Below are 25032 nucleotides of genomic sequence, written 5' to 3' on the forward strand. Positions count from 1 at the left end.
TTCTTCGGCCGAGAGTGTCAAATAATGCGGAAAGGTTTCCACTGCAATTACATCAGTCACATAAGCATTCTTGTTGATTGTTGACAATCCATTATTGTGGACGAAGAGTTTTGAAGTCGCTGGAAAGCAAAAAGGCATTCCTTGATCGGGCAATACTATGCTCTGCCGGCTGGAGGTGTCAATTAACCTAATTAAAAAATTTATATTAGAACATGTTTACATTAGAACATGGAACATGCGCATTACAAGATTCTAATAAATTACTGTCCAAACGATTTCGAGCACAATCATCTTGAAAATGTTTACAATATGCACGCCATATGTTGGGTTTTTCCGAATTTTCTAATATTGTTGTCGTCTGCTGATGTTGCCTGCCCCCCTAGCTGTACTGAATCTAACTGCATACTAAGTCCATCAAAGTCGTCACGAAATTTAAAATGGTACTTTCGTTACAACAGTGGCTAACAATTGAAAAATTTGTCGAGTCAAACCCGCAATCTCGTGTTGCTGTTTTGTTCAAAATACGCAACAAATTACGATTCCTGGAACAACAAGGAGCCGACCGAGAAATGTTGGGTTTACCTGACATGAAGGACTCCCCATCTCACTCTTTCAGCTGTGATATCATTCATCAATTAGAAAACTACATACAGGTACATAGGTTTCAAATAATCATAATAAAATTATGATTAACCTGATTTATTTTAGGTGTTGGACCTTGTTTTGGAAGATCACGGGTGGGATGACAAGTTTGGCCCAACGAATCCCGAATTGAACGAAATTTACCGTCGCCGGCTTCTTGATCCAGAACTAAACACTGATTACAAAAAAAAATGGATGTCATCAGCACTTCGCGCACCAGAATCATTGAACTTAAATTCAGAGGACACTATTCGCATGATGGAACTCTGATTGAAAGCAGGGAATTGGTTTCAACCTTTGAAGAGCTCGCTCTGGATGTTGAATATGTAAGTCAACTATTTAATTTGTGCATTAAAGCACAACCTTACTCAACAGGATAGTTAATTACAATATTTTAATTTAGGATAATCTTAGCAAGATATACTTCTGGGAGCCGAAGGAAATTGATCAAACCCCGGGCAAGAAGACACCAGCCAAGAAGAGGAAGTTTTAACAAGTGATGTTGACACTAATATACTTTCATACATTTTCCACTTTCTTAAAGTATGTAACACTTTACAATAAATTGCAATCTTTGAAAAAAAAAACCTCTACGGTTGGTGTTCTTCTTCCACAAATAAGCTACTCGCACTCAAGAGACATCAGCAAATCCTGGCACACTACCTGTTACCAGAGCCTTTATTCTAGGTAAAATGACTGTTGGTGTAAGAGCATGGGCAAGATAAGAGCACGCTTGACCATTATGATGAACATTAGAAAGAAAAAGCATGGAATTCAGATTTTCCTCTAATATTAAATCTGATCTCAAAGCGTCAATGACAATCAACACTAACTTTGTCAATTTAGGAGTGTACAGCTGTTCAGGGTTCAACCTGCCAAACAATCGAAAAAAAATAGAATAGACTTACATGGGGTTGGTGGTATTCCAATGGTATCGTGCATGCGAATAGCAATATGGTAACGGTGGCCAGAGAAAGCGTTTCAACCGAAACGAGGAGTAGCAAGAACATAGGAACGTCCTGGGGCCAAGTCGGCCACCGGATGCTGCCGGAACAGCCGTAGCGTCTCCTCCACATCCTCGACGGTGATGATGATGATGTGTTGGTGACGAAAGGACGAATCTTCGATCCGCTCCGATGAGGCTAGCCGCTGGTGATGTCGCACCATCTTGCTGATGTGTTTGGGGAAGGATATCCAAAGGCAACTTGGGCAACTAACACGCTTCCGACGAAACACTTTTCGATTGAAGATTGAGCTTGTTTTGAAAAAATTCTCAACTTGATCACACACACAAACACAAAAAGAATTTTTAATTTCTTTTTGAATTCAGAGTGAACAAATCCGAGCGTCAGGTTAAAAAATTAAAGTAAAAATTTTGACTAGCTTGTAAAAAAGTGGGGAAAGTGAGGAGCGAAGAGAAGAAACGTCCGTACCCTACGAACATCCCACGACGACTGTTTGGGCTCTAGCCCTTCGGGTCGGCACTGTTGGCATGGTGTATTTTACCATAAATAAGGCGTCAATTATCAATATAAAACTTACTTTTAAAACTTATTGGGCTTGAGTTGCTTTCGGAGGAAAATCGTCGAATTAGCGAGACGGTTCTTCTGCTAAATTAAAAACAAACTAATGAGAGACATCTAGCGGTAAATGATGTAGGCCCATCGATGTTATTATTGGATGGTGAGCGGGAAAATATTGGATGGTGAGCGGGAAAACTTCATTCTTGCGCGTAACCTTATCTCTAGTGAAACTCTCTCTATCTCTCTTAACTCTGAATTGAAAAATGGTCGTTACGATCAAGCAATGGGAAGCTATCGTTGCCTATGTTGCTGAAAATCAAGGCACAAGGGCTTCGGAACTGTTTCCACTTCGCAATGAAAGTGCTTTAGTGCAAAAATGCGACGTGAATCGAGAGCTTCTGAGGGAGATTGGCATGGGGGATTCCCCCCAATATGCCTTCAACTGTGACGTGATTCACAATTTGGAAAAGTACAAAGAGGTAAGTTTCTACTCTTTTGTCTATTTCATCCATTCCAACCTAACCTCCCCATAACATTAGGTCCTCAATCTGGTGTTGACGGAGCCTGGTTGGGAAGAAGATCACGGTCCCAGCCAGGCTACACTATGGAGAATCTATCGGGAAAGGTTGGCTGACCCCAAGCTAAAACCCGAGTACAGAGAAAAGATGGATGTTATTTCTTGCTTCCGTGGCAGAAATGCAACTCTCAACAACCCAGAGGCAAATGAAAATGGAGTGGCCTTCAGCATGGAAATTTCCTTTGATGAATGTTTCATCCAGTTCCACCGCGTAAGTTATACAACACGCCTACTTCAGTTACTGCCACGCTCTCTGTGTTCTAAAGTGTGTCGAGCCACCCACCCACCCTCAGCTGCCAGCGGCAATGGCCACTAGGTGACCCTTCACCTAATTGGCCCTCCCTCCCCCCACCCTCCGTGGCCGTAACTGAATTATTAAATCTGAAAAAAAATATTTCAGCAACGCTACAATAATTTAAAAACATTTATTTAGAACAATCTTCCTACACTCGAGAACAAAAACTATTGGAAGGTGGTACTCCCTGATAACAGAAGAAAATAAGTTGCTTGCTAACCCCCTTAGCAAATCTAGTATCCCACTTCTGCCTGTTCGTCCAGTGTTCACTCACTCGTTTATATTCTTCCCCGTTTGGTGATAGATTGATGAAAAATACAATTCACAATTTACACACAAAACGTGTCTTCATTTCCAATCAAGTCGATCGATCGTCGACACGTCCACCCCTCGGGGTCGTATTACGTAATTGAACGAGGACAAATCGGACAGGTGTGTGTCGGCAACTTTTTTTAAAGTCAACGTGATGATGTTGGAAGAAGAAAAGATGCCAAAACAAGGAACAAAGAAAACATTTTGTCCAAATAAGAAAAAGATATCTCTGCTTTTCCTAATGAATCGTTTCGACTGTCTAACGTAATTCAATTCCCGCCCAATTAAGAAAGGAAACCAGGAAATCAGGGATTTTTTCTCATTTTTGAATGAGTAAGTAATACCCCAATTGCTAATAAACAGGAGATTATTTTTAGGCGTACATGTAATGCCCTGCAATTATGCAAGTCATGTATCAATAAAATATCTGTAGCAGGTCGCAAGTTAATAAAAGTTAAGGAAAATCATTACTACCCAAGTGATGATGCTGAGATTGTTGGTGATGGCAGGTCAACACCAGCCAGAGCCAAACTGGTGTAGATCTTGTGGTTATGATGACTGGCTCAGCCCGCTCAGGCCTCAAATCTGCAAAAAAAGAAAAAAGGTTACATAGTGCTAACATTTTGCCATGCATCAACATGGGTCTAACATGATAAAGGCTATTCAGGCACCAACATTTCACAAACTTTAAACATGTTTAACTCTTCAATTTAAGTTTTCATGATTATTCTATTGGTATTCTTAATTTTAATCACCTTCTTAAAACAGCATGGTGATTAACAACTCACTTTTTCGACAACTATGAAAGACAAAGACCAAAGCAGACGACACTAAAAATTCTAATTAGCTAGGTTTAAGATATCAATAGAAATTAAAAATCGAACCTCACCCGATTAATTTAGCATTAACCAATAACCAGTTCGTAACGAAAAACCACTCTCGAGATAACACTAAGAGTAAAAATTTGCATTGAACACACAGAACATTTCGGAACATTTGTAAACTTTTAGACCCGAAACTCGTCACACAAAACAACAGTCACTCAGGAGCCCGGGGAATTTAAAAAAAATTCCATTTTAAATGTTTTATAATATATGTTGAGTCTCTGGAGAAACTCGAATCGATCCTCCACTGATTTTTCCCTCTGCAAAGAAGAAGAGAAAGAGCCGGGCCGGCCGTATACTTTGATGCAATTTATTCGACGATAGATGAGAGAGTCGAGGGGTGCGTGTTAGTCCTGCCCATCTGTTCATTTTCAATATAAACAGCCGGAATAGTCTAGTCGGAAGTCCTAGCAAGGAGCATGGGAGGCCAAGTCGGCCACCCGACGGTGCCGGCTGCCAGAAAAGTGGGGAATGTGAGAGCGGAGAGAAATCACGTCCGCAACCTATGTGGAATACCACGGCCCTCGGCGATGAGGCTACGGATTGCCGGCCACATGTGGCACAGCCACGAGAGGTAACGATTGCCTCGGCATTTGACGGAGTAACTGGGAAACGTCCGGGCGACGGTAATAAAGCTACGAGTCGCCGGCCACATGGGGCACAGCCGCGAGAGACAACGAGTGCCTCGGGTGTGGACGGTGGAGATACGAATCGTCCGTCAGATGTGGCACCGGCCACGGGAGCAAGACCACGACACGGTCCACCAAAGATGCCGGTGGTAAACGTACCGGCGTCGGCCGACCTCGAAAGGTCTAACCCGATAGAGTGGATAGATGACGAAGATCTAACACCCAAGCAGCTCAGAGCTGAAGTACGAAGACGCGACCGAGCGCAGGCAGCGTGGAGACCGAAGCCCGCTGCTAAGAATGCGACAGGGGTTGATCCGGACCAGCGCGAGGTGCTGGACGGATAAACCAGCTACAAGCCCCGCCGAATAATGCATGCAAACACCGACACAAATCGACGGTCCTCGGAAACCGTCGGACGGCAGGTCAGGCACATGTGCCCGACCTTTCTCTTAAAATGGGCCGTCAAACCAAGACATTAGGCGGCGGAACATTAGCTACTTTCCTATATAGGGAAGGCACCCCTGTTTATAAAAATTCTTAAAGTATGGACTTAGAAATATTTCGACGACTCTATCGAAATACTACCCCGGAGCAAGAGAGCAGACCAGGGTAGCAAATGACTATCAACTCGGTAAGATAGTCGGAGTAGTAGAGAGTCTGGTGTAGTGCATCCAGCAAAGCTGGATGGCCAGACTGGAGTAAAATAGCCGGAGAGATAAAGAGCACTCCGGCGGATGGCATCCGTAGTCCCAGGATGGCCGGAAGATTGCAGCGTAGAAGAAGAAGCGCGTGCGGATTTTATCCATTGGGACTTAGAAGAAATTAGAGAGAATGGACTTAGAAGAAAATCCATTACTCAAGAAACCCAGAGGCTACCCACCCCAAATGGGCCAGCCGCGAAGACGATAAAGAGGCAAGACACGTGTCGCCCCGAGGCTACCCATTCCAAGTGGGCCCGCCGCGAAGAAGATAAAGGGCGAGACTCGCGCCTCCTATAGTCCGCATTAATTAAATGTTATAATTTGACAATGTTGTTATTACCATGCCTGTAATTGTAGTTTACTTCACAGCGCCAATGCGGGCTAATAAATCACTCATTCACAAGCACTCAAACCGTAAGCATCTCTTTATTGATCTTCTTACTAGAGTCTTAGAGTCATCCCCTCGGCCTCGAAGCGCCGTTGTATTGAACACTGTTCAGGTTGCCAGCCTCAGTCGAGAGGCCAGCCTTTGTAAACAACTTGTAAAAGTTGGGACTTAGAATCGCTCTCGATTACGGGCATTCTAAGTGTCGGGACTCGGACACATCCGAAGGACTGACTGGAAGGAACACACGCATTGCTGTGCCTTCGAGTAGCACGGCACTCGCTCTCCTTCTCGGGCGCCTAGTACGACCAACCGTCGAACGGCCCCATCCCGGGACTAACCCACCTCTACTCCCGGCCAACTTGCAGTCGACTCTGCGAGCAGTTGGATCACTCGTCTATTCTGAGTTAGCGCCGAAGTCACTAACTTAGTCTGATTTGTCTTTGCAGGCCTGTACGAGAACTCACACATTCTTCAGCCGCCGCAAAGCTTACTTCTCCCGATCGAGATTAGAAAGTAAGTACCGATTGAGCGATCGATAGCTCTAGGTCCGGCCGAACAAACTGGGAGAAATCCCAGCGAAGTATCGCCGCGCTCACCGATATTTCACATGGTCCTTCGAACCGGTTAAACACGGACCTTTAGTTGCGACTGAAAACTAATCTCTGTCTTGTTTATTTGCAGTGGCGAACAACGCAAACAACTCCGTCCCGAAAAGTCTGTTCGTTAAAGACCCCCCAAGGGACTTAGACGAATCAATCGCCAACATTCGGGCATTCGCGGAGGAGCTAGTCTTCGACGACCGCGAAGGGAATATCAAAGACGCAAAACGTCAGGGTTGGCGCCTGTTACAGCGTTGTTTCCCGCTGAGTTTCTTCAAGCTCACGGGTTCACCTCCGCCCAAAGCCTACCTGACCGAGACTCCCAAATCGAAGTGGGAGATCTTAAAAGCGGAGAAGTTGGAAAGAGAAGCGTTGACTCTCTTGACTGCCGAAGAAAGAGCGCAGTTCGACGAGGACGAGGCTCAAATTCGGAGGGACAAGGAAGCGCAGAACGCTATACGACACGAGGTTCGCGCGGCCAAAAAGAGGAAGCGCGACGCGGTAGAGGAAGCTAAAATTCGCCTGGCAGAGAAGCAAGCGAAAGACAAGCGAGAGGAGTACGAGCGTTCCAAACGCCGTAGGGTTAACCCTCCAGCCTGTCAGGGTAACTCGGTAGCCCAAGTAGCGGTCCCGTTTGTCACACCAATCGGAGACCCGGTGCTGCCAGGAGACTCCTTGACCAACCTGTGGACGGCTATCACCACAGGAAAGTTCGCTATACCGGGCTCGGCAAGCGACCCGGTAACCTCTGAGGTTCTGGCTGTGCTGGCTAAGCACCAGAACCCGGCTCAAACTCCGCAGCCTACGGCCTCGACGAGCCAGGCAGAGACTCCCCAGCCAACGGCCTCGACGAGCCTGGCAGACACTCTGCAGCCCTTGGCCTCGACGAGCCAGGTCAAAGGAGTAAAGGCACCTAGGAGGCAGCCGGCAGCTGGAAAGAAAAAGGCGGAAGCTCCGAAAGGGGCCCAAGCCCAGATCTTGAACCCTCCGGTCCTTCTGAGTCCTATCAGCCCCAAGCCGACGAAAGGCAAGGCGGCGGCCCGGCCGAAGTCCGGGGCAAAGGCAAAAGCTAAAAGCCAAGACGAACTAGTAGCGGAAGCCACCGAGAACACGTGTGAAGTCATTGTGGAAAGGTTCGTGGCGGAAACCAAAACAGGGAGAGCCTTAAAACCCGGGAGAAAGTCGCTGTTTAACCCTCCGTCAAAGGAGTTGGTGGAGGCAGCAGCGAAAGCATCGGCCCGGCGAAAGGGTCTTCGATCGGCGGCAGAGGTCGAGGTGAATCTAGCCGACTCAGCCAAAAATCTCTACGGGGAGGACTTGGAGGAGTTGCCTAGCGAAAAGGAGGACGAGCTCCTAAAGGAACCGGCTCAAACACCGGTATCGGCAGAAGAGCAGCAGCCACGCCCGGTCTCGAGACGATCGGGCCTACGGATCGACTCAGGCGACGAGTCGGATCCAGGACTACAGCTCACAGCAGAAGACGAGGAGGAGGCGCTCAAGGCGGCAGCTCTCAGCACCCTCCCAAAAGCGGCCGAATAGCCGTCTCAAAAGTTGTAAATCCCTGTGGTTATCGATAATAAACACTTGTAGAAATTAAAAAATTGTGTCGGTCTTTCATTTCGATTAAATGATGCACTCAGATAAGAAACGTTCAAAACGAAAGGGGAGCAAAGACGATACCCCAAACCGGCTAGCACTTCCAAAAGTCAACAAAGCTTTATTACGAGACCCGGATCAGTTAGAAGCAGAGTGTGATATAGCCATGAGACGGGTATTAGGGTTAGCGGAAAGCGAACCCGAGACTGGAGCGAGATCCAGACGAGCCCCAAGGAAAAATCCTGACGGTACGCTCAATGCACCAAGGAGTAGGCCATCGAGTAGGGCCTCAGACCGAAACCTGAGCGGCTCTCCGAAAATCATAAACATAGAGGGGCCCGATGAACCCCAGTCACCGAAAATTGGGCTAACGGTAGACGATGTTCAAAGACAGGCAGGCGCCCAGACTTCGCCGGAATTACCGCCGCCGAATCTAGACGGGTTCGGGGCTACCCCAGTTCGTAAGACTCTATCCGAATGGATGAGAGAAGAGTTCACGAGGTTTAACGGTGAAATGACAGAAATCACTGGGCGGCTGACGAAGACAGACGCAAAGGTAGCCGAGACAGTCACCAGACTAGACGGCCATAAAGAGCAAATCAAAAGACTCAACACAGAAGTGCCGACGATAAGGCAGACAGTAACGGGCCTCAGGAGCTCGATAGCCGCAGAGACGACCGCACGAATCGCGGCTATAGAAGCGAACATTGCAGCAACGATGCTGACGCAGAGGAATGCGACAGAGGCCCTGCAGACCCGAATGGTCGCGCATATCGAACGAGCAGTAGGGCAGCTCCAAAATAGCCTGAACGAACTAAGGCAGACAGGAATTACAGAGTTCGACGACACAGAACTAAGAGTAGATTTAAGGCGCCTGGTCGAAGCCCAGGGCGAGGAAATCACGAACGGCCTGGCGCAGTCACTGGGCCAACACTCAGAAGAGGTGGGTCAGGCCATAGTAGAACTCAAAGTAAGGATGTCAAGGCTAGACACCAGGCTAAGGACGATTTATAGAGCCCAACAACCGCCGGCTCAAAGCCAGCAGCCAGAGGGTAGAAGGTCTCGGCAAGGGGCGCAAAGCCAACAGCCGGAGACCGGGAGAACCCGGCAGCAGCGAAACACTAGCAGATCACTCTGGGACGACTCAGAGGAAGAGGCAGGTGAAGAGAACGAGCCGACGGTAGGACGACCGACGTCAAGGGGAGGAACGGCATATAGTCAGCCCCCCCCATCATACCGCAGTGCCTTTACGGCAAGCGTACAAAGACCGGCATTTGGCCCAGCGCCAGCCCCGGCACCGGCCCCGGCTCCAGCTCCGGCGCCAGCCCCGGCGCCAGCCCCGGCGCCAGCCCCGGCACCAGCCCCGGCACCAGCCCCGGCTCCGGCCCCGGCACCCGCCCCGGCACCAGCCCCGGCACCGGCACCGGCGCCAGCGCCAGCGGGACCGGCACCTCCGTATCATGCGGCAGGTAGACCATACGTCCCACCGCAAGCGCCAGACGACGTCAAACGAGAATTGACGCAAGAGCTCGAGCAGCTCAGGGAAGAGCTAACACAGGCTTATGCCCAGTACGGTCGTGCAAGGTCTGACGATGCCAGACAACACGAAAGAATTGCGTTCATGACGACCTATACGTATTACAAAACGGCAGTAGAAAACTTGATGCCCATGCTGACAACAGCAGAAAAAGCCGAACTACGACTGCAGCAACGCAGAGTAGAAGCAGAAAGACTGGGCATTGCCCCAGTACAGGCGCCGATGCCTATTCAGACGGCTAAGGTACGGTTATCACCGCCCAAGTTTGCGGGGGAGGTACTAAAATATCACGGTTGGCGGCAGACGTGGAATACGTACGACAACAACCCGATATACACAGCCACCGAGAAGAGCCAAATGTTGGAGCAGGCCCTCGAAGGCGAAGCCGCCAATGCGACGGCGAGTTTCACGTTCACGGCGGAAACTTATAATACCATTCTCCAAGTACTGGCTGATAGGTTTGGCGACCCGAATCAGGCCATAGGAGAAAGAGAAGCCAAGCTACGAGAAGCGGCAAGCAAACCGGTGGGAGCGAACCCGACGTCCGCGCAGTTGCGAGAAAAACATATCGAGATATGTAATCAAAGGCAAGGCCTCCTGATCCAAGGCGTTCAGCCGGCGACATTCGATTCGCACACGGCTAAGGAAATCTTGAACTCCCTACCAGGAGTGATAACAGAGAAATGGAGAATGGATTGGGGGCCAGAGAGAGCACCGACCTTAGACCAGGTCCTGCATCAACTCGATAGGTTGATCCGAATTAAATCATCGGAGGAAGCGTCGAGACGGGTCGACTATACCCAGACCACACAGGCCAACGCAGCAAGCGTAGCCACAAAAACAATCAAGTTCCGAGACAAGACCCCGACGAGGCTTGCCTGCGTGATATGCAAAAGCGAAACACACGCTGCGCGCGACTGCACGTTCGGCAACTCGGCCGAAAGGCGGAAAGTAGTGATGGACGCGGACAGATGCTTCAGATGTTTTGGTCAAGGCCACAGGTACGTGGATTGTTCGGAAAAAAGAGCATGTCGACACTGTTACTCCACCTCGCATGCGTCGGTCCTATGCCCGCACGAGAGAGAAAGTCGGGAGAGGACTAAAGGCAAGCAGGCAACGAGAGCCGCTAGCAAATCACCGAATAAACCTCGAGCGGGAAAACCACTCATGCGGCGTCAATCTCCGACACCATCGAGGACACCATCCTCGGAACGGCCAGTCAGTGAGCAGTCGAATGTTGGAGTAGTAGAACCCAACGGCAAGGAAAAAATTTCCGCCGGAGTGTTACTGAACTTTGGAGCGAAAGCCAAAGCAGAAAAAACACAAGGAATAGAAGAATGGGTCCCACTGTTCGGAATATTCGACAGCGGTTGCGGTAATTCATTTATCACAGCAGCCCTAGTACGGAAGCTAAATGCAAAGGTCATTGGCAGGCAACGTATCAGAGTCTTGACATTTGGGTCGCACACACCCATCGACGAGTACTGCGATATTGTTCGAGTCACGATAGCCGGCATATCAAGAACAGTGACGGAAAATTTCATTGTCCGAGACCACATCCAGACGCTAACACCATACACCGAGACGAAACTTGGTGAAAGGTTGCTCAAAGAAGGTGAAACCCTGGCCGACCCAAGGCACCGAAGACCGTCTCAGGTCAAAACGATAGATATCCTAATTGGAAACAGTAACATGTACGAATTCATGTTGCTGGAAGCCCCTCGCAGGCACCGGAAAATAGTGGCGCACAACACTATCTTCGGATGGACGATCTCGGGCTCCCTAGGAGACCTGGGACACGAAACAGTCGCGAGTGTGGCCAAGGTAGAAATCGTACCCGAAGAGTACGAGATCTCAAGTGTCGACAAACACTTTGCGGCCTTCTGGAGCCTTGAAAGTTTAGGTATCCCGAATAAGGAACTAACGGATGCCGAATTCATCCAAGCGTACATAGCTAGCATCGAAGCCGATGAAGAAGGGCGAGCCGTCGTACGGTATCCCTTTACCCAAGAGCGACCGGACTACGACCCATGTAGATCCATAGCCGACATAAGATTCGAAAATCTGTGGAAAAGCGACTCCTTTACTAAAGAGAAGCGAATACGATATCACGAAGTGATGATGTCCTACTTACGGGAAGGATTCATCGAAATAGCTGACCCGAACTACGATGGGCCAATGGCATTTTTGCCGAACAGACCGGTCGAGCGAGAAGACGCGGAAACCACAAAGATACGACCAGTCTTTGACGGATCAGTCCATCACAAGAATCGGCGCAGTTTTAACGCCAATCTTGAGATAGGACCAAACCTAAACCCAGACATCATGGGGATTCTAATGAGGTTTAGGCGATATCGCATAGCGTGGACGGCCGACATCGAGAAGGCGTTCTTACAAATTAAAATCCACGAAGACCACGGGCAAATCGTGAGATTTCTCTGGGTCGAAGACCCCGAAGCCGCCATTCCCAAGGTAGTGGTCTACCGATGGAAGAGACTCACGTTTGGACTCGCATCAAGCCCATTCATTCTCAGGGCCGTTCTAACATGGCACCTGCAGAAATACGAAACAGAGCATCCAGGCATCACAGCCAGGACTCTTAACCAAATCTATGTCGACGACTGGATGGGGGGAGCCGAAACTCCCGAACAAGCGGCCGAAGAAATAAGGCTAATAAGTCGAATCTTGGGTGAGATCAAGATGAAACTCTGTAAGTGGTCGACGAATTCGGCCGAGCTAACAAACTTACTACGGGGGGAGTTCGAATTCTCCTCCCGACCATCGAAATTGGGAATCGATGAGGTGTTCGAACATGCGGACAAAAAGGCTCTGGGAATCCTGTGGGACCCAGTAACCGACCAGTTCAAGTTCAACGCCGATAAAATAATATCCGAGGCGCGAAGGCTAGGAGAAGGGCTTACCAAGCGACAGCTGTTTAGCCTAGCACTAACGCTATACGACCCGTTGGGCTTCGTGAACCCGGCGATATTGTCCGCGAAACGGGCGATGCAGATCTCATGGTTAGCCAACGGCAAATGGGATCAGATAGTGAACAGTTGCACCAATGAGAATTGGGAGGAGTTCATCAAAGGTCTCGAAGACCTACAGCTCATACGGATTCCTCGCTGGACGGGCATAGATGTTAAGGAGCCTAGCGAACTCCACATCTTCTGCGACGCCAGCGAGGTAGGATATGGGGCTGTAGCATACGAAGTGCAAAAGACGACGATCGCCCTCATAGCAGCGAAATCAAAGGTGGCTCCGTTACCCAAAAAGGAAATGACCATCCCTCGGCTCGAACTGCTGAGTAACCTGATGGCGTCTATACTTGGCAAGTATATACGAGACCAACATCGGGTTGAACACAAAGCGCACATCTGGACCGATTCTCAGATCGCGACATGTTGGATCACGGCCTCCAACAAAACCCCAGAAATCTGGGTACAAAACCGAGTCTCGAAGATCAGAGAATTCGGCGCAGAAATCCACTTCTGCGAAGGGACTCAGAACCCGGCTGATCTCCTCTCAAGGGGAGGCTCAGCAACAGAAATCCAGAAATCGAACTGGTGGAAGGGCCCCGAATGGCTCCCGGAGTATGACAAATATAAACCGATCGAAATCAAGGCAAACCTCATTCAGACGGATATGGTCCGTCCGAAACACCCAGACTGGCGCAAAGAGTACAGCGACTGGGACAAGATGGTCAGAGCCCAGGCTATGATCCAGAGAGCAGTGGACGGCTTTAAAGGCAAAATGTACCGGCCTTCCCTCATTATCGAACAAGTCCTGTTGGACATGGTTGACTTGAAAGAAATCAAGTTAAAAAAACCGGGGTCGAGAGCCCAGGTATCATTCAAACGGCTTACATATGAGGAGCTACTCACGGCACGATACGCCTTGATAAGACACGCACAGATGGAGTCATACCCCGAAGATTACGACAGAATCGAGCGGGGGAAAGTCCCTAGAGACAAAATGTTCAGAAAGTTAAGACCGGTGTTCGACACGACTAATCGAATCATCCGGTGCAGGGGACGAGCCCAGGCACTGTTGGCAAGATATCATCTCGATGCATTGATCTTGCTCCCGCCCGATCACTATATAACCACAGTCTTGCTACGCAAGCTGCATAGACGGGTCGGGCACATGGGAATGAATGCCATGACCATGGAAGTCAGAAGCGAATTCTGGCTGCCCAAACACTGTCAGGTGATAAAAGACATCCTCAACCGATGCGTGAGATGTCAGAAGGTCAACGCAACAGCCTTCAGTGAAAAACCGGCTCACTTGCCAATTGAACGGCTTAAAATAGCCGATCCTTTCTCAGTCACCGGCATCGACATGGCCGGTCCGTACAATGTACTAGTAAACGAACCGAGTAAAGCGGTGATAGTCCAGCCAAGGACTGAGCCAGGAGTCCCCGAAGAGGAATCAGAATCATCCGAGGAATCGGACGAAGAGTTGGTACCTGAGAGAGTCGATACCCTCGCCAAGAAAAAGAAAAAGAAAAAGAAAGAAAAGAAACAACCCAAGTTCGCAATTGACGGGAGACAGATAGTCAAAGTGTACATAGTTATGTTCACTTGTGCCACGACAAGAGCTGTTCATCTAGAGGTGACTAGAGGAAAAAGTGCGGCGGCGTTCATTAACGCTTTCCGTCGGTTCTGCGCGCTGAAATACGCGCCAAGAACAGTCTATTCAGACAACGCGCTGGAATTCGATAGTACGGCAAGATACCTCAGAAGGCTCTGGCAATGCAAGACAGTCTACGACTTCATGGCCAATAGAAACATCTCTTGGCGGTTCTCAGCGAGTGTAGCTCCCTGGTGGGGCGGCTTCTGGGAACGCATGATAAAGACCGTGAAGCAAGCATTGCATAAGACCTTTAACCCGAAACAAATGGACTTCGACATGTTCCATACGGTGATCACAGAGATCAGTGACATCGTAAACAACCGTCCGTTGGGATATATCGCTGGCGATGAGACGGCTCTAACTCCGAACCAGTTAATTAAAGGAGGCTTCGTAAACAAGTTCGACACCGAACCTCCGGAAGAGGAAGAACTGCTCGGCGCAGACTCCTTGTTTCTCACAAACAGAGAAGCCGCTAGACGAAAGCTAGTGGCAGACTGGTGGACAGAATTCGTCCCAACCTATCTAAAGGATCTAAATAGATTCCATCAGGAGCAAATACCGTCGAAATCGGTCAAGCTAGGACAAGTAGTCTTGATCCACGTGGACTACGTCAAGCGAATCAATTGGAACATTGGCCGGGTGATCGAACTCATCAAGGGTCGAGATCACTTAGTCCGGAAAGTCAAACTAGTCATGGTCGACTCAAAGGGCAAAACGTCAATCGTAAATAGACCTGTCCAGAACTTGTACCCTCTCGAAGTAGAACCAGGTATCATCGACGCAGACTTTGCCAAGAACCCGAGCAGATTTGGAGATCACGTAACCTCATCTGGGCAAGTATGTAAGAGAACTTACATGGGGGGAGTGTGGAATACCACGGCCCTCGGCGATGAGGCTACGGATTGCCGGCCACATGTGGCACAGCCACGAGAGGTAACGATTGCCTCGGCATTTGACGGAGTAACTGGGAAACGTCCGGGCGACGGTAATAAAGCTACGAGTCGCCGGCCACATGGGGCACAGCCGCGAGAGACAACGAGTGCCTCGGGTGTGGACGGTGGAGATACGAATCGTCCGTCAGATGTGGCACCGGCCACGGGAGCAAGACCACGACACGGTCCACCAAAGATGCCGGTGGTAAACGTACCGGCGTCGGCCGACCTCGAAAGGTCTAACCCGATAGAGTGGATAGATGACGAAGATCTAACACCCAAGCAGCTCAGAGCTGAAGTACGAAGACGCGACCGAGCGCAGGCAGCGTGGAGACCGAAGCCCGCTGCTAAGAATGCGACAGGGGTTGATCCGGACCAGCGCGAGGTGCTGGACGGATAAACCAGCTACAAGCCCCGCCGAATAATGCATGCAAACACCGACACAAATCGACGGTCCTCGGAAACCGTCGGACGGCAGGTCAGGCACATGTGCCCGACCTTTCTCTTAAAATGGGCCGTCAAACCAAGACATTAGGCGGCGGAACATTAGCTACTTTCCTATATAGGGAAGGCACCCCTGTTTATAAAAATTCTTAAAGTATGGACTTAGAAATATTTCGACGACTCTATCGAAATACTACCCCGGAGCAAGAGAGCAGACCAGGGTAGCAAATGACTATCAACTCGGTAAGATAGTCGGAGTAGTAGAGAGTCTGGTGTAGTGCATCCAGCAAAGCTGGATGGCCAGACTGGAGTAAAATAGCCGGAGAGATAAAGAGCACTCCGGCGGATGGCATCCGTAGTCCCAGGATGGCCGGAAGATTGCAGCGTAGAAGAAGAAGCGCGTGCGGATTTTATCCATTGGGACTTAGAAGAAATTAGAGAGAATGGACTTAGAAGAAAATCCATTACTCAAGAAACCCAGAGGCTACCCACCCCAAATGGGCCAGCCGCGAAGACGATAAAGAGGCAAGACACGTGTCGCCCCGAGGCTACCCATTCCAAGTGGGCCCGCCGCGAAGAAGATAAAGGGCGAGACTCGCGCCTCCTATAGTCCGCATTAATTAAATGTTATAATTTGACAATGTTGTTATTACCATGCCTGTAATTGTAGTTTACTTCACAGCGCCAATGCGGGCTAATAAATCACTCATTCACAAGCACTCAAACCGTAAGCATCTCTTTATTGATCTTCTTACTAGAGTCTTAGAGTCATCCCCTCGGCCTCGAAGCGCCGTTGTATTGAACACTGTTCAGGTTGCCAGCCTCAGTCGAGAGGCCAGCCTTTGTAAACAACTTGTAAAAGTTGGGACTTAGAATCGCTCTCGATTACGGGCATTCTAAGTGTCGGGACTCGGACACATCCGAAGGACTGACTGGAAGGAACACACGCATTGCTGTGCCTTCGAGTAGCACGGCACTCGCTCTCCTTCTCGGGCGCCTAGTACGACCAACCGTCGAACGGCCCCATCCCGGGACTAACCCACCTCTACTCCCGGCCAACTTGCAGTCGACTCTGCGAGCAGTTGGATCACTCGTCTATTCTGAGTTAGCGCCGAAGTCACTAACTTAGTCTGATTTGTCTTTGCAGGCCTGTACGAGAACTCACACATTCTTCAGCCGCCGCAAAGCTTACTTCTCCCGATCGAGATTAGAAAGTAAGTACCGATTGAGCGATCGATAGCTCTAGGTCCGGCCGAACAAACTGGGAGAAATCCCAGCGAAGTATCGCCGCGCTCACCGATATTTCACAACCTACGCACATTTCAAGACGACTGTGTGGGCTCTAGCCTCTAGCCCTTCGGGTCGGGACCGTGGGAATCCATGGCACCATGGGATCCCACGGCCAATAGCAAGTATCCCTACCCCTATTCCCCCCCACCCTTTCATTCTATCTAACTAAATCACCCTCCTCTCCTTTTCCTCTTCTTCTATTGGTGGAGGGAAGCAGTTGAAAGCAAGGGGAGGAGCTACATTTCTTTTCTGGTAAAACAATTCCCGAGACACATTGATTTCTTGCTCATCGAATAAACAAAACCAGGCAAAACTATGCGGGATTCTTCTTCTTTCTCTTATATAATAAGAAACCGTTCGACCATCAGAGTTCTTTTTTCACCTGGGTCACCTGTCATATGTATATATTTTATATTCATAATTCGAAATAAACCGCATAATCAAAAGCAGGTGGGCGCGCGAAATATCTAAAAAGGTCGGCCAAAGGTTATCAGTTCTTATACACTATATACACACAATGACGCTACATGTACGTGTGTGTGTTTACCCCGTTTCCCAAGAGATCAGCTTCAAACAAAACAGCTAAAGGTCGAGGACAATTTCTAATCAGACACACCAACCCACATTTTCTCGTATTTTTAATTCAATAACGTGGCGGCGCTGGCGGCGGCGGCGGCGGGACCTTTCGGGTATACGGGTACGTCGCCCGTCTGTATAGACATCGGCTGCCGTTCCGTCTATACTACGGACGGAATAATAATATATAAAGTTAGGCCGGCGCGCTACCTGTATAGAAAATAAAGGAGAGAGACAGACAGACAGACACACGACGAAAATAGCGCCAAGATGGCGGGGGCACGTCATTTCCCCACTGTTTGGACAAACAACCGGCAGCAGCAGCCCCCCTTGCCCACTCAAATAGCCGACTCTATTTCCAGCAGGAACCATGTGACTTCTTCTCTCCAATATAAATAGAGAGAGAAGAGAAAACAACCGGTGGATAATGGTTCAAAAATAAAAGACAATTGTCGTCAGTCTGATTCTTTTTTTTCCCCCGTCCGATAATTTCTTTCTAGCGTATCGAAAAGCTTTTAACAGAATCAAAAACGGAAACGAGCCCCCCTCTTCTCAATAGATAGACATAGTATACGATAGACATTTAACGAAATTTTGCCAACTGCGTTATCGTCATGCTGTTAGACCTTGACGAAATCAAATATACCCAACAATATTATTTTTTCAAAATGGAAATGTGACGATGGGAAAGTTCAAAACTGCTCACAACTGGTGATGCCAAGCCGTCGAGATAATGAGGCTTAGCTTTCAGGCGGTTATAGACTGATGAAAAGGTCCCTCAACCGGCTCGAGCAAATAATAACATCAATATAGAGCTCCTTTTGATAAATAAAATGGAACATTTTTTTGTTTTGTTTCAATGATATTTTCTCCGCACTTTGATTAACCGAGTGACTTTTGGATTGAATCCCTTCACGCTCTACAGAAAGTGAAACAACTTTTGTTTGATTAATTTCAGCCGGAAAACTTTTTTTTTTTTTCGGGTGGAAAATTGAATCGATCGATTTCGTGTTTTCCAAGTTAGAAACATTGTACGACTGCTATAGAGCTGGGGGAATCAATTGGATTGGCGCGGTAAGAAGAAGAAGAAACAACACCCACAAACTAACGATGTAATCGTTGGCGATCGCGCGCGGCCCTGTCTCGTTTTTCACCGTGTGTGAGTGTGCCGGCGTGTGAAAATCAATCACTTTGGGCCCGCGTTCGGGAAATCGATCGATTTCTCCCCTTTCGGGACACCCAGTCATCAGTCCGCCCACTTTGACGGGCCGAAGAAAAAAGAAACAAAAATGACGTCAGAGGTTTCGCATTACATTTTTCGTTCCTACTCCGCCCATTTTGATCTCATTTTCTAGCTAGCTCCTTTTTTTTTTTAAAAAAAAAAAATATTGGATATTGATTGATTGAATCACAGTGATGATATCTGCCAGTTTGCCGGCGCAAGTTTGGATTTTTAGAAAAAAAAAAGGTGGAAAACCTTTGAGCGTGTTCTTGAGTTTCAAGTTCGGAGCTATAGAATAAACGGCCCCAAACACACAACAACAACAACAACAGGAGGAATAACATTCAACGCTATGAAATGGCTTCCGGCAACGACGAGTTTAAAACCCCCCCAGAAGAGTGAATGTGTCTATACAAAAAAAAATCTCCACGGTGGATTAACAAGTGCAGGTCCATCGCATTTACATCACCAAAAGCGTCTGTTGGGTGTGGCCAATGAAACAGAACAGGGGAAGATATATAGGTAAATTCGGCTTATTGAAGAAAAGTATATAGGACACACGAAGGGGCTATGAAAAAGGTCAAACAAACGAAGTTCAAATAGGACGGAGAAAATCGGGACCAACGGGTTGGAAAAAAGAACCGCAAGTTTGATGGGTTGAAACTTCATTTGATTCCATAACGACGCCAAAATACCAAAAGGGTGTTACTGAGAAGTGGTGACCCGGTGAACTCTGTGGAAAAATATTTTTTGTTTTCCTTCTCCTACCACTTGTTAATAAGTAGCCAACTAGCTTTCTTTCTTTCTATTTTATCTAATGATTATTTTTTCTCCAAATACTTTTTGAGAAAATGGAAGAGAAATTAAATTAAATGAAAAACTGGTTTCCATTTCGATATAACTTGAGGGGGGGGGGGAGAAGAATGAAAAGCCGCCGTGGGAAGTCGCTCAAGTCAAACCCTCATCCATCAACTTTCGAATTGGCTGCGGCGGAGCGCGGACCTTGCAAGACCGTTGAAATTGATGGCGATAGAGTCAACCGAAAAACCTCTCCTGTACAGAGTTCATCTGCTGGTAAACAAGAGAATATGTACAAGTTGGGTTGCTGCCCTCATCCGCTGGCAAGTGCCAAACGAGACAAGACGAGAAAATACGGAAGACGTATTAGACTACGCCGGATCACTTCACGCAGTCTATAGAGTCTGTACACACACACACACCACCACACACTCGCTGGCACAAAATGGAGACGGATCGGAATCGGCAGTGAGAGAGTCAAACACGGAGCCAAACAATCAAACGGAAGGGGAAAAAACCAAAAACCAGAAGCCAACAAACAAGAAAAAGAGGAAACAGATTTTAATTTTTCTTTTGGGCTTATTAATTTTAAATTGAATTTAGATTTTTTTTTTTAAGCCGACTGGTTTCAAGTCAATTGTTCCGGCAAGTTCTTTTGTTGTCTTATCCGGCCATGACCGCCGGAATAAAAGCGACACACACACACACACTAGGGTGAGAGAAATATAAAGTGAATAAAAAATAAAAAAGTCGATGTCTTTCATGTCCAACCACCGCGGATGGCAGCAGATGCCGTGACGAAAGTCTTTTTTGTTCAGTGTTTCATCCTCTTCTATAGATATTTATAGTTTCTATTGATTGTGAATGTCTCGTTCCATTGACAATCTTTTTGAAGTAAAAAGTAAAAAAAGAACAAGTCGACAGCTTCACGCTCCAACTCTTCGGCAGTTTCAAACGGGCCCTCAGAGATAAAAGAAGAAGAAAAAACTGAACCTTTTTTTTTTCATTGCCATCGTGTTGGGGTTCCCAGAATGACTTTCACACAGGTGGGTTTTGTGTGTGTGTGTGTCTGCTGCGTTTGTAGCAAAGTGGCTGGATTGCACGAGACACAACAGTCGGGTCTCTCCTCCCGGAGCTGAAAAGAGATGATTCATCCATCCAGCAGCAGCAGCAGCAGCAGCCATCATCAAAAAAATTGTAATGACGTAACAGATGTGGCCATCCACACAAAAAAAAATCTGAAGAAAATCCTCCTCGACTTCTTCGTGTCCTTTTTTTCATCTTGTTACTCCGCATCGAGCGAGAGACGGACCAGGACGGACATTCACGACTGTCCCCACCAAAAAAGCCCGCGTCGACAGAGATAAAGTGTATCGATGACGGGAATACGTAATGACATCAACCCGCCCCATGAATTATTCATCCAGTCCCCCAATGTAGTATACGCAGTATAAAATGTCTATACCGGTCTGCCTCGCCACCGAAGAGAAGTCTTGTATAGTAAATAACCGAAAAGAGATAAGGAAAGAAAATGGGAAATGATTTTAAAGTGACAGACGCGCGCATCCCCATGCTCGAGGAGGAAAAAAGAAAAAAAGAAAATAGATCGTTTAAAGAGTCGTCGGTCGGTCGGTCGGCTCCCGTCGACGACGACCCGACCCGAGATATATGCAAATGAGCTACGATGGATCATTGGGACAGGGATATATAAGACGCGACCGGAATAGCTAAATATCTTCCAACTCGGGTCCGTCTCCACCATTGAAATCGAAGCCCGGGAAAAGAAAAAGAAAAAAACGGGACAGGTTTTAATGCTTTCGTGATTCTCTCTGTTCGTGTCTCATCCCATTTACATATTAAATCAAAGCCTTGGCTATATATTATTCCTATATATAGATTATATAGGTATATACCTATATAGCGCCATACTAGGAAGGCGACACGAGAAATAATAAAAGTCCCAACGTAAATAAATGTGTGACGTCAGTGTCGGGCAGCGATCGAGATTATACCGTTCGACCATCAGAGTTCTTTTCTCCCCGAGAAACTCACATTAACATCGAACGAAATTAGTCATTCAGTTCACAGGAATAGTAAAAAAAAAGTTGGAAAGATAAAAAAATGAAGGATTTCAATCACGATTTGTTTCTCGCTCGATTGATATTCAATTCACGGTCATTGGAAATGAAATTATTATTTCGGGAAAAGAAAAAAGAAGTCATCACTTGTTTACGGCGGTTTAAAACAAGAAGAAACCCCGGGGGAATGTACAATAAAAAAAAAAAAAACAAGTTCACCAGAAAATATTGAAAAAATCCACCCCCAAAGAAAACTCGTGATGAGTTTGTAAAAAATTTCAGTAGAAAAACCCAAATGTTAGGAAATTCAAAATTTAGTGTTGACGCAATATTAAGAGTTTTGACTTGCTGGATCAACCTGGCCGTTGCGTGCGTGTTTTTTTTTTTTTCTTTTAATGGAAAAAATATGAAAGAATCGAGCCGAGACAAAAAAAAGCTAAAAAAGTGGGTGGATATCAAGAAAGGCGGAGTCAGCTTACCCAAGGTGATGGATCTCCTCGGCTGGATGTCGTCCTGCCAACCGGCTCCAACCGGCGTCGTCCAACAACAGCTCACGGCCGCAATCAGGTAACAGAGAGGTAAGAAGCTCATCGACCGCCTATGGCTGGACCTCGTTGACGATGGGTGGCTCCTGGTGCATCTTCTTTCCATATGATGGGGTGGGGCCATTGTGTGTCAAAATGTTTTTTTTTTGTCTTAAAAAAAGGAAGGATCGATCCTGGTTTCTTTCTCGTGAACGGCCAATTAAATGTCAAGCGTAACAGGTGACGTCGATTTTTTCGGTAGTTGTTTCACTGCACCATTGTCGCGATTGACCAAAGTGGAAGCCGATCCACGAAATTGAATCACATGAAACGAAGCAAGATAACAAACGAGCTGGCCGATGGAAATGTCCTTGGGTTCCTTAACCGGTTCGGTCCGAGTCTCCAGTTGGCTCCTGTCGGCGTCGACCCACTTGGCTCGCAGCAGAGAGAAGACCCTGCAATTTCCTGGAGGAGGAGCGGATGGGGATAAATAGCAAAAAAAGAAGAATCATGAGTTTTACCAGTATATTTAGCATGGCCGTACATGGTATTGCAATCAAGAGGCGTGTTCGATGAAAACAAGATGCAAGAAAAAAAAACATCTAGTGGCGTGAGACGATTTGACTGAGCAGCACAGACCACTGCGCTTAATTTTTTTCCGCTTTCTCTCTTCAAGCTGCTATATAGACTCTCTTTGAATTATTTTTGTTTCAACGCGCAAAACTAGTTTTTTTTACTCGAAAACAAAAAATACTGAAATTCGAGTTTTCAGGTGTTATTTCCCCCAAATTAAAAGAAAAAGAAGATGTTGTAGTTGAAGGGGGGTGCTGGTAATGGCTTCGGCCCGCGATTCGTGTTAACACTATCATCAGTTTGGAGCCATTGTAATGACCTGCAGGGGTTCTATCTCTCTCCCGAATGTATAGACGTGTGTGTTCGTGTGTGTGTGTGTGTATATAAACTGGGCGCACCGTGAAACCATCTTTTCTCGAATTTCTGTATTTTTTTGTGATTATTTCGGGCCCATCTCTCTTTTACGTTGATGATGCCGGTTGTTGTGTTGTTGTTGCCGTAATCATCATCATCTATTTAAATGCGCACGGCGCTCACCAAGTCCGTCATCATCATTACCGATACGGAACCCAGCCACAGTCTCTTTCCTCCCCCAGTTAGAGAAAGAGAGAGAAGAAAACATCCCAAAATGTTTTTTTGAAACAGTGATAGAAAATTAGGAGAAAATTTGACTGGGTTCTTCTTCGCTAACGGTGTTTGTAATGGCCGGGCCGCCGCCGTGCCGACAGACGTGAAAATAAGAGAACGGACGAGAGAGATCACACAAGATATGGGTGGGGGGGGGGATAGGAAGGTGGGTTGAATATACGCCGCACATCCTCCGTCAACGCCCCAATATCCAGGTCACCTGGGCCGATGCCAATCGATGCCAATATTCGTTCATTTTTTTATTTGATTTTTTTTTTCTGAGGCTTATTCAAATTATAGACGAGTGATTTTCTATATACCCCGATCGTAGTACCGATCCGATTGTCTTTATGTCTTTACTTATGTCCCAGTGAAGAAACACATAGCTTTAGCATAGCGATAATTTTATAATATTGACCAATAATGATTGCGACAACTCTAAGAGGTTCACATTATTCCAAATTAATTATCGAGTTACTTCTGCTCTGGCTTACTCACCGTAAATCTGTTGTCAAAATGATTAACTATTTCCCGTGTATAACAGAGTGCTTGACAGAGAGTTGCGACAGTAATGTCAGTGCTAAAAGATTGTGTGTTCATTTAATGTCTACTTGTTCTTCTCAAAGAACAGATTTAAATAAAGAAAACTAATCGTTTGTGTTATTATAAAAGTACGAGTGCTTCTACTTATTAACATGCAAAAATTAAATTCCGCGCCGTCCCGCCATGTTTACAGCGGTACACGCCAGAAGGGAAAAGAATTATGCTCACATGTGGTGTCTGGTGTGTAATCTTGGTATAATCAGTTTTGGAATATTTTCATACACTTTGCATATCAAATTTAAAGAAAATCTGCCAACTGCAACAAATGAGAAAAAGCAAAAATATAAAATAAATATGTAGGGTACCAAGAAGATTATTCATGATTTTTGTAAAATATGCGTTTGAATTCCGCAATTTTGGTTCTATAATTCAGAGAGAACAAAATAATAATAAAAAGTTTTAAGTTGTTTATCTCATAATACCGCTGTGATTCCGCTACAGTAAAGAATGATTCCGACTTCAATTTGGCCCTATCAGTGATGGACGACGGAATTCCGGCAAGACGGGCAACATTTAATCCAAAACTTTTAGGGCTATTTCCGGGAGTGAGTGTATATAGGAAAACCAAGGCCTCCTCATCGCATTTAGCTTGCACTAAAGAAATAATTACTTAAATGGTTATAAAATAATAATGAATATTTTACTTTACCATTGTCGGCTTTCTCTGACTCTAAAATATAACCCATGTGATAATTAGCCACGTGACCTGGGAATTCGTCCTCCAATTGCACAATTACTGGGTAGTGCGTTACAAAGAGCGTGATACATTTCGTCTGTTTGAAAACGTAGAAATGAATGAAAGCAAGTCAGTTATACAAAAAAAAAGGAACAGATACCTGTTTCACAAGGTATTTCAAAGCTGCATACGCAATAGCACTACCGTCATGTGTTCCTGTTCCTCGACCGAGCTCATCGATAATCACCAAAGAGCGAGAAGTACAACTCTTCAGAATGGCGGACGTTTCCATCATTTCTATAAAAAAGGTACTTCTTCCTGCATATATTTCGTCATGCAGTCCCATTCTAACATTGGGGGAAAAAAAATGT

At 46.8% G+C, this 25032-nt stretch overlaps 2 protein-coding genes across 16 annotated transcripts in view; both read right to left on the reverse strand.

Annotated features, from left to right (window-relative positions):
• The window catches only part of LOC124203301 (DNA mismatch repair protein Msh3-like), a 29631-nt gene that overhangs the window by 1100 nt on the left and 3499 nt on the right, over nt 1-25032 (reverse strand). For 4 of the 5 annotated variants that reach the window (XM_046600026.1, XM_046600024.1, XM_046600025.1 and 1 more), the window contains 4 exons: nt 24822-25008; nt 24635-24758; nt 24408-24579; nt 24164-24347 (listed from right to left, as the gene is read on the reverse strand). In XM_046600026.1, coding sequence (XP_046455982.1) covers nt 24299-24347; nt 24408-24579; nt 24635-24758; nt 24822-25008 — 532 coding nt within the window. In that variant the 3' untranslated portion in view covers nt 24164-24298. Of the gene's footprint in view, nt 1-24163; nt 24348-24407; nt 24580-24634; nt 24759-24821; nt 25009-25032 lie in introns of those variants that run through there. The other variant, XR_006878497.1, reaches the window with a different exon arrangement.
• LOC124203304 lies at nt 61-22741 on the reverse strand. 11 transcript variants are annotated; one of them, XR_006878504.1, is made up of 5 exons: nt 4239-5081; nt 3824-3934; nt 2185-2252; nt 1551-2126; nt 61-187 (listed from the first exon to the last, which is right to left on the reverse strand). XR_006878504.1 is itself a non-coding variant. In XM_046600031.1 (4 exons), the coding sequence occupies exons 1-3, from the start codon at nt 22325-22327 to the stop codon at nt 1624-1626; spliced, it is 555 nt and encodes a 184-aa protein (XP_046455987.1). In that variant the 5' UTR covers nt 22328-22737; the 3' UTR covers nt 61-187; nt 1551-1623. The 11 variants fall into 11 exon arrangements, 2 of the variants coding, with proteins under 2 accessions (XP_046455987.1, XP_046455988.1); XR_006878501.1 differs by lacking the exon at nt 4239-5081 and adding an exon at nt 22138-22741 and having other exon boundaries at nt 1551-2252; XR_006878506.1 differs by lacking the exons at nt 2185-2252; nt 4239-5081 and adding an exon at nt 22138-22737 and having other exon boundaries at nt 1551-1863.

The sequence above is a fragment of the Daphnia pulex genome, chromosome 9 (genome assembly GCF_021134715.1).
Source record: "Daphnia pulex isolate KAP4 chromosome 9, ASM2113471v1".
Taxonomy (NCBI): Eukaryota; Metazoa; Arthropoda; class Branchiopoda; order Diplostraca; family Daphniidae; genus Daphnia; species Daphnia pulex.

What these genes read in the sequence shown, in the direction of transcription:
- LOC124203304 (XM_046600031.1), bottom strand. Translation starts at nt 22,327, where the DNA reads ATGGCCCCACCCCATCATATGGAAAGAAGATGCACCAGGAGCCACCCA. An exon ending in GAGGAGATCCATCACCTTGG is followed by an intron (nt 3,935 to 22,137) that starts GTAAGCTGACTC and finishes CTTTTTTTGCAG; the next exon opens with ATTTGAGGCCTGAGCGGGCT. An exon ending in ATCTCAGCATCATCACTTGG is followed by an intron (nt 1,878 to 3,823) that starts GTAGTAATGATT and finishes TCAATCGAAAAG; the next exon opens with TGTTTCGTCGGAAGCGTGTT.